The sequence below is a fragment of the Rhinatrema bivittatum genome, chromosome 1, assembly GCF_901001135.1.
Source record: "Rhinatrema bivittatum chromosome 1, aRhiBiv1.1, whole genome shotgun sequence".
Taxonomy (NCBI): Eukaryota; Metazoa; Chordata; class Amphibia; order Gymnophiona; family Rhinatrematidae; genus Rhinatrema; species Rhinatrema bivittatum.
In genome coordinates, this window is record NC_042615.1 from 839,164,501 (window position 1) to 839,181,643 (window position 17,143).

Consider the following 17,143-nt stretch of genomic DNA (forward strand, 5'->3'; position numbering starts at 1 on the left):
GAGATCCTTGAGGCACCCCACACACCAAACTGTAAGGAGCAGAAGAAACACCCCTAATTTGTACTACTGCTGACCTCCCTGTCAGAAAGGACACTAACCAATTCAATACTGTTTCCCCCAGTCCCAACTGCTTCCATCTCCCAAAAATGAGATCATGATTCACCAAGTGAAAAGCACTTGATAGATCCAACAATATCGGAACCACAGAATTCCCATTGACCTAATCTTGTAGTGCTGTTAGAACTGTCTCTGTGCCATATCCCTTCCTTAACCCTGATTGACACCTATCCAACCCCAGTGGCTTCTGGGGTAAATGAACATACATGATCCCATCCTTAATCTAACACTGCCTCAATCCCCATGCACTACCACCATCCAATACTCTGCCTCAATTCCCATGTCCTACCACCATCCAACACTCTGCCTCAGTCCCCAGAATTGTACACAGTATTTAAGGTGCGGTCTCACCATGGAGCGATAGAGAGGCATTATGACATTTTCCGATTTATTAACCATTCTCTTCCTAATAATTCCTAACATTGTTTGCTTTTTTGACTGCTGCAGCACACTGAGTCGACGATTTTAAAGTATTATCCACTATGATGCCTAGATCTTTTTCCTGGGTGGTAGCTCCTAATATGGAACCTAACATCATGTAACTACAGCAAGGGTTATTTTTCCCTATATGCAACACCTTGCACTTGTCCACATTAAATTTCATCTGCCATTTGGATGCCCAGTCTTCCAGTCCTGCAAGGTCCTCCTGTAATATACTCCACTGTTTACCCTTTTCCACTGAGAAAATAGACCATTTAATCCTGCTCTGTTTCCTGTCTTTTAACCAGTTTGTAATCCACGAAAGGACATCACCTCCTATCGCATGAATTTTTAGTTTTCTTAGAAGCCTCTCCTGAGATCATCCAGACAAGTGGGTTTAATCATCCCTACCAGCAGATAGAGGTAGAGAGCAAAACCTTGAGGCACTGCTACATAACTGAGAGCACAACCTGCAGTCCCTCAGTATTTCTCTGTCTCCAGCAGAAGGGAGAGGTGCAAACCTGCATTCCTGACTGATTTGGAGTTCTAGGATTGGAAACTGCTCCCCAAAGCTTCCAGGTTCTGTTCATCCCTTGGGTTGAGCCGGGCGAACGGGGGGGGGGGGGGGGGGGTTTGGATACCCCTGGCGGTGCTAGCCCGTCCGTTCTGGGGCCCCTGATAGCCAGGGGACTGGCTCTGACTTAGGCCTCAATGTCCCTGCCTGATAATGGCTGTGTCCTCAGGAAAGTATCCGTGTAGGGTTCTTTTATTCTTGGTTTGTAGTTTTGTTAAGAATAATTAAATTAAAAAAAAAAAAAGAAGGCTAAGAGTGAACTTTCTCTCTGAGCGCAGCAGCAGTGCCGGGACAGTCGGCCAGGGCAGTGGCGCAGGCACCAGTTGGCGCCCGGAGGTAAGGGGCTATTTTGGGAGTGGGAGAAGAGCGGATTATTGTGGAGAGCTGGGATTTCCCCAGGAAGAGACAGAAGCTCTAAGGCGTGCTCAGGCTGAGAGAGCCATTTCTTTGGTGAGTGCGCCATTTTTTCTGCCATTCTCTGTTGTTGGCGCACTCCAGCGGCGGTCGCACAGCAGCGCACTCGACCACGTTATTTGCTACGTGGTGTGGCCTGTGTCCCCTGCTGTCCTCGCGAGGGGCCTGAAACACTGTCAAATGCTGGACAAGCCACAAGTAGAGGCCTGCGGCACGTGGTCAGCTTTGCTGAGCTCCCTTTGTGCACTGGGTGGAGAGGGATCCTCCAGGATGGAGAAGTGTAAGAGGACCTCCCTCTTGGCAGGGGCCATCACAGGACCCAAAGTTAAGTCACCCGCTCCTTCCAATGTTGAGGGAGACCATTCCCAGAATATTCAGGCCAAGGAAGTCGATCACGGTGTTCCCCCCCCCCCCCCCCCTTTCTCCCACAGCGCGGGAATCTGAGCCGGGGAATGAGGAGCGGACGGACTTGAATTTCAGCAGCCCTGAGTGGTCGCCCTCAGATTAGACGGCGACCCCCTGAGGCATTCCTAGCTAGGAAGGCTGTTCAGTAGAATCTATATGGGTAGAAATCCTATGTGTGTTGGGTAAGAGTATAGTGATAGGAGTATACTACCGTCCACCTGGACAAAATGGTCAGACAGATGATGAAATGCTAAGAGAAATCAGGGAAGCAAACCAATTTGGCAGTGCAATAATAATGGGAGATTTCAATTACCCAATATTGACTGGGTAAATGAAACATCAGGACTTGCTAGAGACAAAGTTCCTGGATGTAATAAACGACTGCTTCATGGAACAATTGGTTCAGGAACCAACAAGAGAGGGCGCTATTTTAGATTTAATTCTTAGTGGAACGCAGGATTTGGTGAGAGAAGTAACGGTGGTGGGGCCACTTGGCAACAGTGATCATAACATGATCAAATTGAAACTAATAACTGGAAGGGGGACAATAAGTAAATCTGCAGCTCTAACACTAAACTTTCAAAAGGGAAACTTTGATAAAATGAGGAAAATAGTTAGAAAAAAACTGAAAGGTGCAGCTGCAAAGGTTAAAAGTGTTCAACAGGCATGGACATTGGTTAAAAATAAAATCCTAGAGGCGCAGTCCATATGTATTCCACATATTAAGAAAGGTGGAAGGAAGGCAAAATGATTACCATCATGGCTAAAAGGTGAGGTGAAAGAGCCTCTTTCACCCAAAAAAAAAATCCTTCAAAAATTGGAAGAATGATCCATCTGAAGAAAATAGGATAAAACATAAGCATTGTCAAGTTAAGTGTAAAACATTGATAAGACAGGCACAGAGAGAATTTGAAATGAAGTTGGCCATAGAGGTAAAAACTCCAAATAAAAACTTTTAAACATATATTATTCTCCATTCCATGCTACCTATCTTTTCCCTCCTCTCCTGTCTCCCTCACCCCTCTCCTCTTTCTCGCCTGCTCCCACCCCCTTCCCCTGTTCATTGTAATTTCCTCCTTTTTTGAGTTACTTGTAAACCGGCGTGATGTGCCATACGAACGTCGGTATATTAAAAGTTGATAAATAAATAAATAAATAAATAAATAAATAAATATATCCGAAGCAAGAAACCTGTGAGAGAGTTGGACGGACAATTAGAAGACCGAGAGGTTAAAGGGGCTCTTAGGGAAGATAAGGCCATTGCAGAAAAGACTAAATGAATTCTTTGCTTCCGTGTTTACTAATGAGAATGTTGGGAAGATACCAGTTCCGGAGATGGTTTACAGGGATGATGAGTCAGACGAACTGAACCAAATCACTGTGAACCTGGAAGATGTAGTAGGCCAGACTGACAAACTAAAGAGCAGCAAATTACCTGGACCAGATGGTATGCATCCTAAAGGAACTAAAAAATGAAATTTCTGATCTATTAGTTAAAATTTGTAACCTATCATTAAAATCATTCATTATACCTGAAGACTAGAGGGTGGCCAATGTAACCCCAATATTTAAAAAAGGCTCCAGGGGCAATTCGGGTAACTATAGACCAGTGAGCTTGACTTAAGTGCCGGGAAAAATAGTGGAAACTACTCTCAAGATCAAAATCGTAGAGCATATAGAAAGACATGGTTTAATGGAACACAGTCAACATGGATTTACCCAAGGGAAGTCTTGCCTAACAAATCTGCTTCATATTTTGAAGGGGTTAATAAACATGTGGATAAAGGTGAACTGGTAGATGTAGTGTATTTGGATTTTCAGAAGGCGTTTGACAAAGTCCCTCGTGAGAGGCTTCTAAGAAAACTAAAAATTCATGCGATAGGAGGCGATGTCCTTTCGTGGATTACAAACTGGTTAAAAGACAGGAAACAGAGCAGGATTAAATGGTCTATTTTCTCAGTGGAAAAGGGTAAACAGTGGAGTGCCTCAGGGATCTGTACTTGGACCGGTGCTTTTCAATACACATATAAATGATCTGGAAAGGAATACGATGAATGAGGTTATCAAATTTGCAGATACAAAATTATTCAGAGTAGTTAAATCACAAGCAGACTGTGATATATTACAGGAGGACCTTGGAAGACTGGAAGATTGGGCATCCAAATGGCAGATGAAATTTAATGTGAACAAGTGCAAGGTGTAGTTACACGATGTTATGTTCCATATTAGGAGCTACCACCCAGGAAAAAGATCTAGGCATCATAGTGGATAATACTTTAAAATCGTAGGCTCAGGTGCTGCAGCAGTCAAAAAAGCAAACAATGTTAGGAATTATTAGGAAAGGTTAATAAAACGGAAAATGTCATAATGCCTCTATATCGCTCCAAGGTGAGACCGCACCTTGAATACTGTGTACAATTCTGGTCGCCACATCTCAAAGATATAATTGCGATGGAGAAAGTACAGAGAAGGGCAACCGAAATGATAAAGGGGATGGAACAACTCCCCTATGAGGAAAGGCTGAAGAGGTTAGGGCTGTTCAGCTTGGAGAAGAGACGGCTGAGGGGGGATATGATAGAGGTCTTTAAGATCATGAGAGGTCTTGAACGGGTAGATGTGACTCGGTTATTTACACTTTCGAATAATAGAACTAGGGGGCATTCCATGAAGTTAGCAAGTAGCACATTTAAGACTAATCGGAGAAAATTATTTTTCACTCAACGCACAATAAAGCTCTGGAATTTGTTGCCAGAGGATGTGGTTAGTGCAGTTAGTGTAGCTGGGTTCAAAAAAGGTTTGGATAAGTTCTTGGAGGAGAAGTCCATTAATGGCTATTAATCAAGTTTACTTAGGGATAGCCACTGCTATTAAATGCATCAGTAGCATGGGATCTTCTTAGTGTTTAGATAATTGCCAGGTTCTTGTGGCCTGGTTTGGCCTCTTTTGGAAACAGGATGCTGGGCTTGATGGACCCTTGGTCTGACCCAGCATGGCAATTTCTTATGTTCCTAACCTTTCTCTGAAACATGCGCTTCTGACTACTGTTGACTTTCCCTCATCTGATGTAAAAGGTTAGCTCCAGCAGCCTGGTTCCACTCTGGCTAAGGTGAAGCCCATAACCTCAGGATAGGATCCCCCTGCCCCAGAATATTCCCCGATACCTAACAAATCTTAATCCCCTCTGTCTATACTGTTAATGGGTGGTTTCTTGGAAAGATCCAATCAAACAATCCAAGCAGTGGGAGTGATAAAGAACCACAGCAGGATCTACACAACAATGTGTGAGCCTCAGCACTCAAATTAAGAGAAGAGACAGAGACGTGCAGAAATGAGAACAAACCTTTCAGATCTTCCTGGACTGCATCAGTTCCCAGAGCTTTGAAAGTGATTTCCTGAAGTAACGTAGGACCTACAGCAAAGGGATACATTATATCAATTAATTTATAAGCTAATTACAAGCAAAACTCAATATACAGTAAGAGAAACACAGCATGCACACAGTACCAAAAGTGCTCACCGATACACAGATACACAACATTCAATGTCTGCAATCCCCCAGCTCTACTCACTGATACACAGAGATACACAACATTCAATGTCTGCAATCCCCCAGCTCTACTCACTGATACACAGAGATTCAATGTCTGCACTCCCCCAGCTCTGCTCACTGATACACAGAGATTCACAACATTCAATGTCTGCACTCCCCCAGCTCTGCTCACTGATACAGAGATTCACAACATTCAATGTCTGCACTCCCCCAGCTCTGCTCACTGATACACAGAGATACACAACATTCAATGTCTGCACTCCCCCAGCTCTGCTTACTGATACACAGAGATACACAACATTCAATGTCTGCACTCCCCTAGCTCTGCTCACTGATACACAGAGATACACAACATTCAATGTCTGCAATCCCCCAGCTCTGCTCACTGATACAGAGATACACAACATTCAATGTCTACAATCCCCCAGCTCTGCTCACTGATACAGAGATACACAACATACAATGTCTGTCCCCCCACCAGTACTTATCACTGATACAGAGATATTCCCAACATTAGATGTCTGCACCCCTCCCAGCTCTGCCCTCTGGTACACAGTAGAGATGTGTATCGTGTGATCGATCGTCGGCCATATTGCAAAATGGCGCCGGCCATACGGCAACACGATGAGTGCAGGAGGTTGTTCCCGGACCCCCGCTGAACTTTTGGCAAGTCCTGTGGGGGTCAGGAGGCCCCCCCCAAGCTGGCCAAAAGTCCCTGGGGGTCCAGCGGGGGTCCGGGAGCGATCTCCTACGCTCGTGACGTTGGGGGACAGGAAGCAAAATGGCGCCGGCGCTACCTTTGCCCTGTCATATGACAGGGCAAAGGTAGCGCCGGCGCCATTTCTATCAACCCACCCGTGGCCCGAGAGTGGAAGATCACAACGGGACCCCCCCACTGGACCCCAGGTAATTTAATACATTTTGGGGGGGTTCGAGAGGGTGGGGGATTTATTTTAAAGGGTCGGGGTGGGCTTTAGGGATGTTTTAGTGTGCCGGTTTTCCCGCCCTCCCCCTTCCCCTCCCCCCGATTTACGATTTTTGATGATAAATCGGGGGAATTCCTATTAAAAAAGGATTTGATAAGTTCTTGGAGGAGAAGTCCATTACCTGCTATTAAGTTCACTTAGAGAATAGCCACTGCCATTAGCAATGGTAACATGGAATAGACTTAGTTTTTGGGTACTTGCCAGATTCTTATGGCCTGGATTGGCCACTGTTGGAAACAGGATGCTGGGCTTTATGGACCCTTGGTCTGACCCAGTATGGCATTTTCTTATGTTCTTATGCTATGTTCTTATATCGCCTCTAACGATTTTTGACGAATTAAAATATATCGGACGATATTTTAAATAGTCAAAAAACGATTCACATCCCTAGTACACAGAGATATAAAATGTGCTGGGTGGTAGAATGATAGTACAAGTATATTTGGTGGATTACTACTCTGTTGCATGATGGATAGCTTCTTCTCCGCTCTCTCTCACTGGTGTTGAGTTATAGATTGATAGTGATGTACTTTTTCTGGGTTCTCTGTCTCTCTGGTGCTGGGTGATGGTTAGATACTCTAAGTACGTTTGGAGGTCTCTCTGGTATTGGGTGGTGGATAGATACTTAAGTTATTTTAGTGGGCCCTCTATGGTTTTGGGTAGTTGATAGATACTGTAAGTAGCTTTGGTGGTCTCCCTGGTGTTGGGTGGTGGATAGATACTGTAAGTACTTTTAGAGGTCTCTCTGGTTTTGGGTGGTGGATAGATGGTGTAAGTACTTTTAGAAGTCTCTATGGTTTTGGGTGGTGGATGAATACTGTACCTTTTGCGTGAATTTCACCGAGGATGCTCTTCAGCTTCTGACAGTGAAGATTGTGTTGGAAGTTGATGATCTCCTCCCACATTGCTCTCCCAGCTTTTGCATTCTGCTTTCCAAGGACCACTTTAAATAGGTGCTCTGAGGCTGCCACCTTCTGATGGGTCTCATCTAACCTTTTAATTTCCTTGAGAGAAGTGAAAAGACATCAGATAAGGAAAGAGAACAGTTTGTCAGCAGAGTTATTCTTAAACTGAGGTTCTGCAGTCTCTGCTGAGAGATCTCCCCATTGCTATCCACTCATCTCATATTTGCAACTTCTTGTATTCTCATTAGTTCACTGTGCACCTGCCTTAGTTCCCCCCGTAGCATTTCAAGGCCAGTCCTTCCTTCTACCTGGTCAAGATGGTGAGATGGACAGTGAAATGCTAAGAGAAATTAGGGAAGCTAACCAAATTGGTAGCGCAGTAATAATGGGAGACTTCAATTACCCCAATATAGACTGGGTAAATGTATCATCGGGTCACACTAGAGAGATAACGTTCCTGGATGGAATAAATGATAGCTTTATGGAGCAATTGGTTCAGGAACCGACGAGAGAGGGAGCAATTTTAGATCTAATTCTCAGTGGAGCACAGGACTTGGTGAGAGAGGTAACGGTGGTGGGGCCGCTTGGCAATAGTGATCATATGATCAAATTTGATTTAATGACTGGAAAAGGAACAGTGTGCAAATCCAAGGCTCTCGTGCTAAACTTTCAAAAGGGAAACTTTGATAAAATGAGAAAAATTGTTAGAAAAAAAACTGAAAGGAGCAGCTACAAAAGTAAAAAATGTCCAAGAGGCGTGGTCATTGTTAAAAAATACCATTCTAGAAGCACAGTCCAGATGTATTCCACACATTAAGAAAGGTGGAAAGAAGGCAAAACGATTACCGGCATGGTTAAAAGGGGAGGTGAAAGAAGCTATTTTAGCCAAAAGATCTTCATTCAAAAATTGGAAGAAGGATCCAACAGAAGAAAATAGGATAAAGCATAAACATTGGCAAGTTAAATGTAAGACATTGATAAGACAGGCTAAGAGAGAATTTGAAAAGAAGTTGGCTGTAGAGGCAAAAACTCACAGTAAAAACTTTTTTTAAATATATCCAAAGCAGAAAGCCTGTGAGGGAGTCAGTTGGACCGTTATATGATTGAGGGGTTAAAGGGGCACTTAGAGAAGATAAGGCCATCGCGGAAAGATTAAATGATTTCTTTGCTTCGGTGGTTACTGAAGAGGATGTTGGGGAGGTACCCGTAATGGAGAAGGTTTTTCATGGGTAATGATTCAGATGGACTGAACCAAATCACGGTGAACCTAGAAGATGTGGTAGGCCTGATTGACAAACTGAAGAGTAGTAAATCACCTGGACCGGATGGTATACACCCCAGAGTTCTGAAGGAACTAAAAAATGAAATTTCAGACCTATTAGTAAAAAGTTGTAACTTATCATTAAAATCATTCATTGTACCTGAAGACTGGAGGATAGCAAATGTAACCCCAATATTTAAAAAGGGCTCCAGGGGCGATCCAGGAAACTACAGACCGGTTAGCCTGACTTCAGTGCCAGGAAAAATAATGGAAAGTGTTCTAAACATCAAAATCACAGAACATATAGAAAGACATGGTTTAATGGAACAAAGTCAGCATGGCTTTACCCAGGGCAAGTCTTGCCTCACAAATCTGCTTCACTTTTTTGAAGGAGTTAATAAACATGTGGATAAAGGTGAACCGGTAGATATAGTATACTTGGATTTTCAGAAGGCGTTTGACAAAGTTCCTCATGAGAGGCTTCTAGGAAAAGTAAAAAGTCATGGGATAGGTGGCGATGTCCTTTCTTGGATTGCAAACTGGCTAAAAGACAGGAAACAAAGTAGGATTGAATGGGCAATTTTCTCAGTGGAAGGGAGTGGACAGTGGAGTGCCTCAGGGATCTGTATTGGGACCCTTACTGTTCAATATATTTATAAATGATCTGGAAAGAAATACGACGAGTGAGATAATCAAATTTGCAGATGACACAAAATTGTTCAGAGTAGTTAAATCACAAGCAGATTGTGATAAATTGCAGGAAGACCTTGTGAGACTGGAAAATTGGGCATCCAAATGGCAGATGAAATTTAATGTGGATAAGTGCAAGGTGATGCATATAGGGAAAAATAACCCATGCTATAATTACACAATGTTGGGTTCCATATTAGGTGCTACAACCCAAGAAAGAGATCTAGGTGTCATAGTGGATAACACATTGAAATCGTCGGTTCAGTGTGCTGCGGCAGTCAAAAAAGCAAACAGAATGTTGGGAATTATTAGAAAAGGAATGATGAATAAAACGGAAAATGTCATAATGCCTCTGTATCGCTCCATGGTGAGACCGCACCTTGAATACTGTGTACAATTCTGGTCGCCGCATCTCAAAAAAGATATAATTGCGATGGAGAAGGTACAGAGAAGGGCGACCAAAATGATAAGGGGAATGGAACAGCTCCCCTATGAGGAAAGGCTGAAGAGGTTAGGACTTTTCAGCTTGGAGAAGAGACGACTGAGGGGGGATATGATAGAGGTGTTTAAAATCATGAGAGATCTAGAACGGGTAGATGTGAATCGGTTATTTACTCTTTCGGATAGTAGAAAGACTAGGGGACACTCCATGAAGTTAGCATGGGGCACATTTAAAACTAATCGGAGAAAGTTCTTTTTTACTCAACGCACAATTAATCTCTGGAATTTGTTGCCAGAGAATGTGGTTCGTGCAGTTAGTATAGCTGTGTTTAAAAAAGGATTGGATAAGTTCTTGGAGGAGAAGTCCATTACCTGCTATTAAGTTCACTTAGAGAATAGCCACTGCCATTAGCAATGGTTACATGGAATAGACTTAGTTTTTGGGTACTTGCCAGGTTCTTATGACCTGGATTGGCCACTGTTGGAAACAGGATGCTGGGCTTGATGGACCCTTGGTCTGACCCAGTATGGCATGTTCTTATGTTACCTGTGTAATAGTTTTGCCTGTCTTCCAGTCTCCTGCCTGTGTTCCTGCTTCCTATTGCTGCTGAGGTTCTTTTCTTCCCATCCCTTCCAGCTTTTGCCCCTGCTACCTTTGGGCTCCTTTGATTCCAGCTTGCAGAAAATTGTTTGACTATCTTCAGATGTACTCAGTTTTGACCTGAATTTCCTTTTTGAAATGTGTATTGAACTCTTGCTACTCTGCATTACCCCAACTTTGTCCCTTCCATATGCATAAGATTACCAGATGATGTGAGATGTGCAGAGGTCATTTCTGGAACAAACTAGGATGCATATATACAAAATACAAAACTATTGGCAAATAACCAATGTAGACCCCCTCACCTCACTGTTGTGTTTGGCTGATCATGGGATGGACCCGCCACTCTTACATCTTACTCTGGATTCCTGGTTCCTGAACCTGATCCTTGCCTCCTGGTCCCTGTTCTGCTGTGTATCTATTTGAGTTCCTATGTCCTGTTCCTGGTTCTCTCACAAGTCTGGTCTGCTCCTGAGTTATTGCCTTCGTGGTCTGCCTCCCCTCATCTGTCTTCAGCGTCTCATCTGTCCTGCTGTCCCTCCTCACCTCTTTGGAATGGACTCCTGGCTTTGACTTTGGATCATAGCTTGACGTTGCTTGAACTCCACCTGCATATTTACTCCTCGACTTGCTTGAATTCTGTCTGCCCAGACCTCTGCCTGAACGATGACATTGAATGAATTCTGACTCTGACCACAGCCTGCTCCAGCCTCTGCTGCCTGCTGCCAGTGCTGACGCACTGCTTGTCCTAACTGCACTTCTCTCCATGGTGGCCTGTACACACTACACAATGGATCTACATCTCCACAGAGGCTCACGCCTAAATCTAGCTGGTTCCAGCACCCGAGGACTCAACCTAAGGGGAATGAGTGCTGGTATTGATTTCATGCAGCTTCAGTTGGTCCCAGCTCCGATGGTGTGGTCCAATAGGGCTCCTCCCTGTGGGTTCTGCCAACTCCACCTCAATCCAAGGGTCCACTTCTGCAACAGGTTGCTGAGCCCATGGATCCAGCAGATTTCTTGAGCCTACAAGCCATTCTCGGCCTGGCACAGAATATCCAGCCTAGCAGGCTCCATAGAGGGACTCAGTGCCCACCTGGATGCAATGGCAGCCTCAGCTGATTCTCTGCCTCGTGCAGCCACTGCAGTGCCTTCAGTCATACTGGCATCACTCATGATACATCTACTGAAGATCCAAAGCAGTGCCATGGGCTCTTCAACCAGTGCTTCATTCACTTCTCCCCTCAGCTGGCAAAGTTTCCCAATGATTCTGTCAAGACCACTTTCATGCTCTCTCTTCTGGATGGGAAAGCCTTGGCTACCATGTGGGAACATGGGGATCCCCTCCTGCAAGATCTGCAACAATTTGTCAAGGCCTTTATGTTATGGTCGCCGGATGCAGCGGTCTGCAGTCGGGACGGATTGTCATGGCAGACCGCGACTGGGGCAAAAGCCTACCCACGGGGTCAGGCAGTCTCCCAGGCTCCAGCGGGTGCAGGAGGTCCTCTCCCGCGCTGCCCTCATGGCTGTTGCTGCTGACGGCGTCCAGCCACATGGCTCCTCTCCTGCAGGGTTGACTCCGCCCCCCTCTGAGGCTGACAAGGGCCACACGCGCGGCTGCAGGCTAAAATTTAAAGGAACCACTACAGGAAGTTGTCGTGGTTCCTCCCTTGGACTCCTTCCTGTAATTTTGGTATTTAAGGCAAGGTCTGCTCCTCAGTCCTTGCCTTGGTATTGAGGCTTCCTGGTTGGTCTAGTGCTGAGCTCGGAGTTCCTTGGTTCTTCCGACCGAGGCTGTTCTTGTTTGTTCCCGCTTCTGCTCTTCTTCCTCCTTGGTTGGATTCTTGTGGCGTGACTCTGGACCGGCTTCCGACATCTCTCCTGGCATTGACTCTAGACCAGCTTCCAACTCTTCTCCTACTTGGACTACTGGACCTGCTTTCAACCACTCTTCGGCTGTCACTACTGGATGGACTTACGACCTGCTGGAGGCGCCAGCAGTCTGGAGACCACAACCCGCAGGAGGTGCCTGCATCCAGACCAACTTTCCGTCCTCTATGATTCACCTAAGTTCAAGCAGTCCTGGTCCCTACGGGCTCCTCCTGGGGGGATCAAGGACTTCCAGTGGTGAAGCATCTCTTCAACTTCTGCAGTAACAGGCCTCGCCTTCCAACGAGAGGGGTCTCGAGGGTTCACTCTCTCTGAAGTAGCCCCTACCCTTTCTCGGACTAAGGGTCCATTCCAGGTTTATAACACTTTAAGCTCATTGTTCATGAACCCGGCTGCCTGGCCCTCATGGGTTTGGACCTCCTACACCTTAATGCCATTGTTTTGGACCATGTCCACAGAGTTGAACTGGAGAGAGGACAGCCTCATTGAATCTTTATGGAGGGGCTATCATCCTGCGTGAAAGATGAGCTAGCCACCCGTGAGTTTTCTGAACCTCTGGATGCTCTTATTGATCTGGGTGGGAGAATCAACCGCTATCTTCAGCAGTGGGCCTGGGAGCTTAGCCCACCATGCAGACCATTTGTGCTGACTCCTTCATTTTTGCACCCTTTCTCCACGCACGCACTGGTGGCAGCTCCAGCCCAGGCGCAATCGTAAGAACCAATGCAACTTGGACAGGGATGCCTTACCCCTGAGGAAAGGCTCTGCTGCTGCCACCAGCTGGGTCTCTACTTTTACTGTGCCAGGACTGGGAACCAGCTTGCTCGCTGCCCTCCAAAGCTGGGAAACTAACAAGCCTAGGATCTAGTGGGGAGGTGATCCTAGGCTTCATGATTCTAGCTCCTCAATTGTCCCTTCTGTTGGCTATTTCTCTGGATAACTAAGAGTTTGCCACCCTGGCACTGGTTGACTCAGGTGCCGGGGAGAACTTTATATTGAAAGCCTGCATCCACTACATGCAGCTTCCCATAGTGGCCAGGAAGATGTCTCTATTTCTTTATAATTTTTATATACAGACATTCAATCTGAGATCACATCAGTTTACATTCAGGTACTGTAAGTATTTCCCTATCCCAGTGGGCTTACAATCTAAGTTTTGTACCTGAGGCAATAGAAGGTAAAGTGACTTGCCCAAGGTCTCGTTATGTCCTCCATTGAAGGGAGTCTCTCCCCGGCCGGATCACCCTGGCTATGGCACTTCGGCACCTCTGCATCAGTATCCTACATGTGGAGAGCATAGTTTTCCATCTCATTAACAAGGTGGTAACACCGTTATGCTGGGGTTTCCCTAACTGCAAGTTCACTCTCCTCGCTTTTACTGGGGTTCACTACAGCTGATGAGTTGGGGCTCCCATTGCCACAATTCGTGCCTGTAATGCATTGAATCATTACTGCATTGAACCAGTACGCATTGATCCACAACCTTGCTAGGGCTGCCTCCCCGAGTATACTGATGTGTTTCCCCAAGAGGGAGGCTGAGACCTTGCTTTTCCACAGGGTGTACAACTATGCCATCAATCTGCTACCTAACACCAAACGACTTCAAGGGAGAGTATATCCCTTGTCAATCCCGGAGACTAAAGCAAAGTCAAAGTAGCGTAAGAGAAAGAGCTTTATCTCTAGCAGGACCCAAATTATGGAACTCATTACCATCAGAATTAAGGGCTAGAGGTGAATCTGCAGACATTTAAAAAGAAACTGAAAACTTGGCTATTCCAACAAGCATTCACGTGACCAAATCCGATACCTCGATCTATTGATAAATTCCGAAATATAGTAGTCTTAAGCTAATGCTTTTATTTTATTGTTGATTTGGCATATGATTTTATAACTTTTAGGATAGCTTGATCTATTTTATTTTAATGCAATTTTAATTTATTTTTGTTTCTAATGTATATTTTATTAATGATGATGTATTTTATTAATTTAAATGTTTATTATGTTGTAAACGGTACGATGTTACCATGGATATTGGCATATAAAAATAAATAAATAGATAGATTCCCAATTACTTCTGGATTGTGGCCCCACTCACAGCACTCACCCGAAAAGGAGCCAACACCAAAGCCTGACCTTCAGAGTCAGTTACTGCTTTTCAAGAGTTGAAGAATGCATTCCTACAAGAACCGTGCCTCCAGCATCCTAACCCAACACGCCCCTTTATCTTTGAAGTCGATGCCTCCTTGCTGGGGGTAGGAGCAGTTCTGAGTCAACACTCTGATATAGGGTCCTTCATCCCTGTTCCTCCTTCTTGCAGAAATTCTCCTCCATGGAACACAATTATGGAACTGGGACAGAGAACTGTTGGCTATCAAGCTTGCACTTGAGGAAAGGCGCCATTGGTTTGAAGATGCTCAGCATTGCATTACTATTTACACTGATCACAAAAACTTAGAACATCTTCATCATACTCAACAACTGAACACCCACCAAGGTTGGTGGTCGCTGTTCTTCGCATGTTTTGACTTTGAACTGAGGTACTGGTCAGCCACCAAGAAAGTCTAAACAAAGGACACTCCAGATACACCCAGGCACATTATTGATCCATCTCAGACCCTTCTGGCCTCCACCATGATCGTTCCACCAGGGAAGACTGTTGTTCCATGCAAACGCTGAGAGAAAGTGTTAAAGTAGGTACACGATTCCTGTGTCATAGGTCACCTTGGACGGGTCCGAACTCTCACGCTGCTCCAGCAATACTACTGGTAGCCCTAAAAGCAGAGAGATGACCAGGCCTAGGTGTACTCCTGTCCCACATGTGCACAGCAGAAACCCTTAGTGACACGATCCTGGGGACCCTGGACCCATGTGTCCACCAATTTTGTGGTGGACCTTCCCCTCTTTAAAGGCTGCATAGTTATTTGGGTTGTAGTTGACCAGTTCTCTAAAATTGTTCACTTTATCCTTCTTCCCAGCCTTCCCACGGCCCTGGACTTAGCCTGATTATTCACTCACCGCATCTTCCGTCTGCATAGCTTGCCCAAACATATTGTCTCCGATTGGGGTGTCAAGTTTACAGTCAAATACTGGTGCTCCCTCTGAAAAAATGAGACATCAGCCTGGCCTACACCACGGCATACCACCCCCAAGCTAATAGCAGTCCGAGGGAACCAATCGGACACTGAAAGGCTTCCTTAGAGACTATGTGAACGATTGCCAAGACAACTGGGCTGCTCTTCTTCCATGGGCAGAGTTTTCCCAAAACTCCCACATTAGCTCCGCCATGGGGTCATCTCCTTTTCAAATTGTGTATAGAAGACAGCCATCTCCTATATTACCAATTCCATTGACCACCCCCTCACCTGTGGCTCAACTGACCTGATGAGGAGCTCCAGGAACTCTGGGTCTGCACTGAGAAGATGCTCCAGAAGGTGATGAAGAGAGCCAAAAAAGCCATGGATGCACACCATAGATCTGTGCCACAATTTAAGCCAGGGGACAACGTCTGGCTTAGCACCCATCATATTTGTCTTTGGATGCCCACCATGAGACTTGCCCTCGGTTACATCAGGCCCTTCCCAACCACCCTTCAGGTGGGCCCAGTAACCTACCAGTTGCACCTACTAGCTTCCTTGGGAGTCCATAATGTAGTCCACATTTCCCTTTTTAAGCCTCCAATTTTCACGTGTTCCTCTAGGAAACTGCCCGAGCCCCAAGAGGTATCCAAGGAAGAAGATGCTACTTATCAGGTGGAAAAAATCCTGGATGTCAGACATCAAGCCAAAAGATGAGAATACCTGATATCAAGGGGGGTGAATGGCTTGGAGGAGAATACTTGAGAGCCGCCTCCAATATATTGGACAAAAAGCTCCTGAAGTAATTTCACGCCTCACACCCCAAGAAACCCAAATCCTCTGGAGGGGTTTAGAGGAGGGGGTACTATTGTGTTTGGCTGGTTGCGGGATGGACCCGTGACCAGCCACTCTTACATGCAGCCCTGAGCTGGCGGGGCAGGCCTCCCAGACTGAAAGGCGGCAGGCCGCTAGGTCTGAGGAATGCAGCTGCCAGGTGCTTCAGACTTCTGTAGATGCACTCACGCTGAACTTGCTGTCTTTTAAAGGGCCCATGGTGGGAAATTCCTCGTGGATCCCTCTGACATCAGGAGCTACTCTTTATTTAAGCTTAATCTGGTACTCCTCAGATGCTTCAACAATAGGTCAACCACTGGAGTAGCAGTTTGCCTCTGCATTCCTGGTTTCTGATCCTTGATCCTGGTGCTTGTTCTGCTGTGTGTCTATTTGAGTTCCTGTGTCCTGTTCCCTCACAAGTCTGTTCTTCTGAGTTCTTGTTTTTGTGGTCTGCCTCCCCTCATTTGCCTTCAGACTCATTTGTCCTGCTTCCCTCCTCACCTCTTTGAATTGGACTCCTGGCTTTCACTTCTGATTACTCTTGGTTTTGACTTTGGACCGTACCTGGTCACTATTTGAACTCTGCCTGCCTCTGAGCACAGCCTACACCAGCCTCTGCTGCCTGCTGCCAGCCCTGACCACTGCTTGTCCTGAATCTGCTTCTCTCCATGCTGGCCTGTACAGCCTATGTGATGGATCCACATCTCCACAGAGGCTCGTACCTAAGTCCAGCCGACTCCGGTACCCTAGGACTCAATCTAAGGGGAAAGAGGGCTGGTATTGGTGAACCTCCAGTTGAGCCCCTGCTCCACCTACCGAAGATGGGATCTATAGGGCTCCTCCCTGTGGGTTGCGCCAACGCCAGCTCAGTCCAAAGGTCCACTTTGCAACACTCACATCCCTACCCCTTCCACATGCTCCAGTGTTCTTCAATCTCTTCCCCACACTCTGTCTTTCACTGTCGTTACCTGACACTCTGTG

The 17,143-nt window shown here is 45.7% G+C and overlaps 1 protein-coding gene across 2 annotated transcripts in view; it reads right to left on the reverse strand.

Moving 5' to 3' along the window:
* The window catches only part of LOC115079764 (NACHT, LRR and PYD domains-containing protein 3-like), a 150,489-nt gene that overhangs the window by 98,169 nt on the left and 35,177 nt on the right, over window positions 1-17,143 (reverse strand). For both annotated transcript variants that reach the window (XM_029583613.1, XM_029583605.1), the window contains exons 4-5: window positions 7,290-7,470; window positions 5,271-5,339 (exon numbers count right to left, since the gene is read on the reverse strand). In XM_029583613.1, the coding sequence (XP_029439473.1) occupies window positions 5,271-5,339; window positions 7,290-7,470 (250 nt within the window). The remainder of the gene's footprint in view (window positions 1-5,270; window positions 5,340-7,289; window positions 7,471-17,143) is intronic.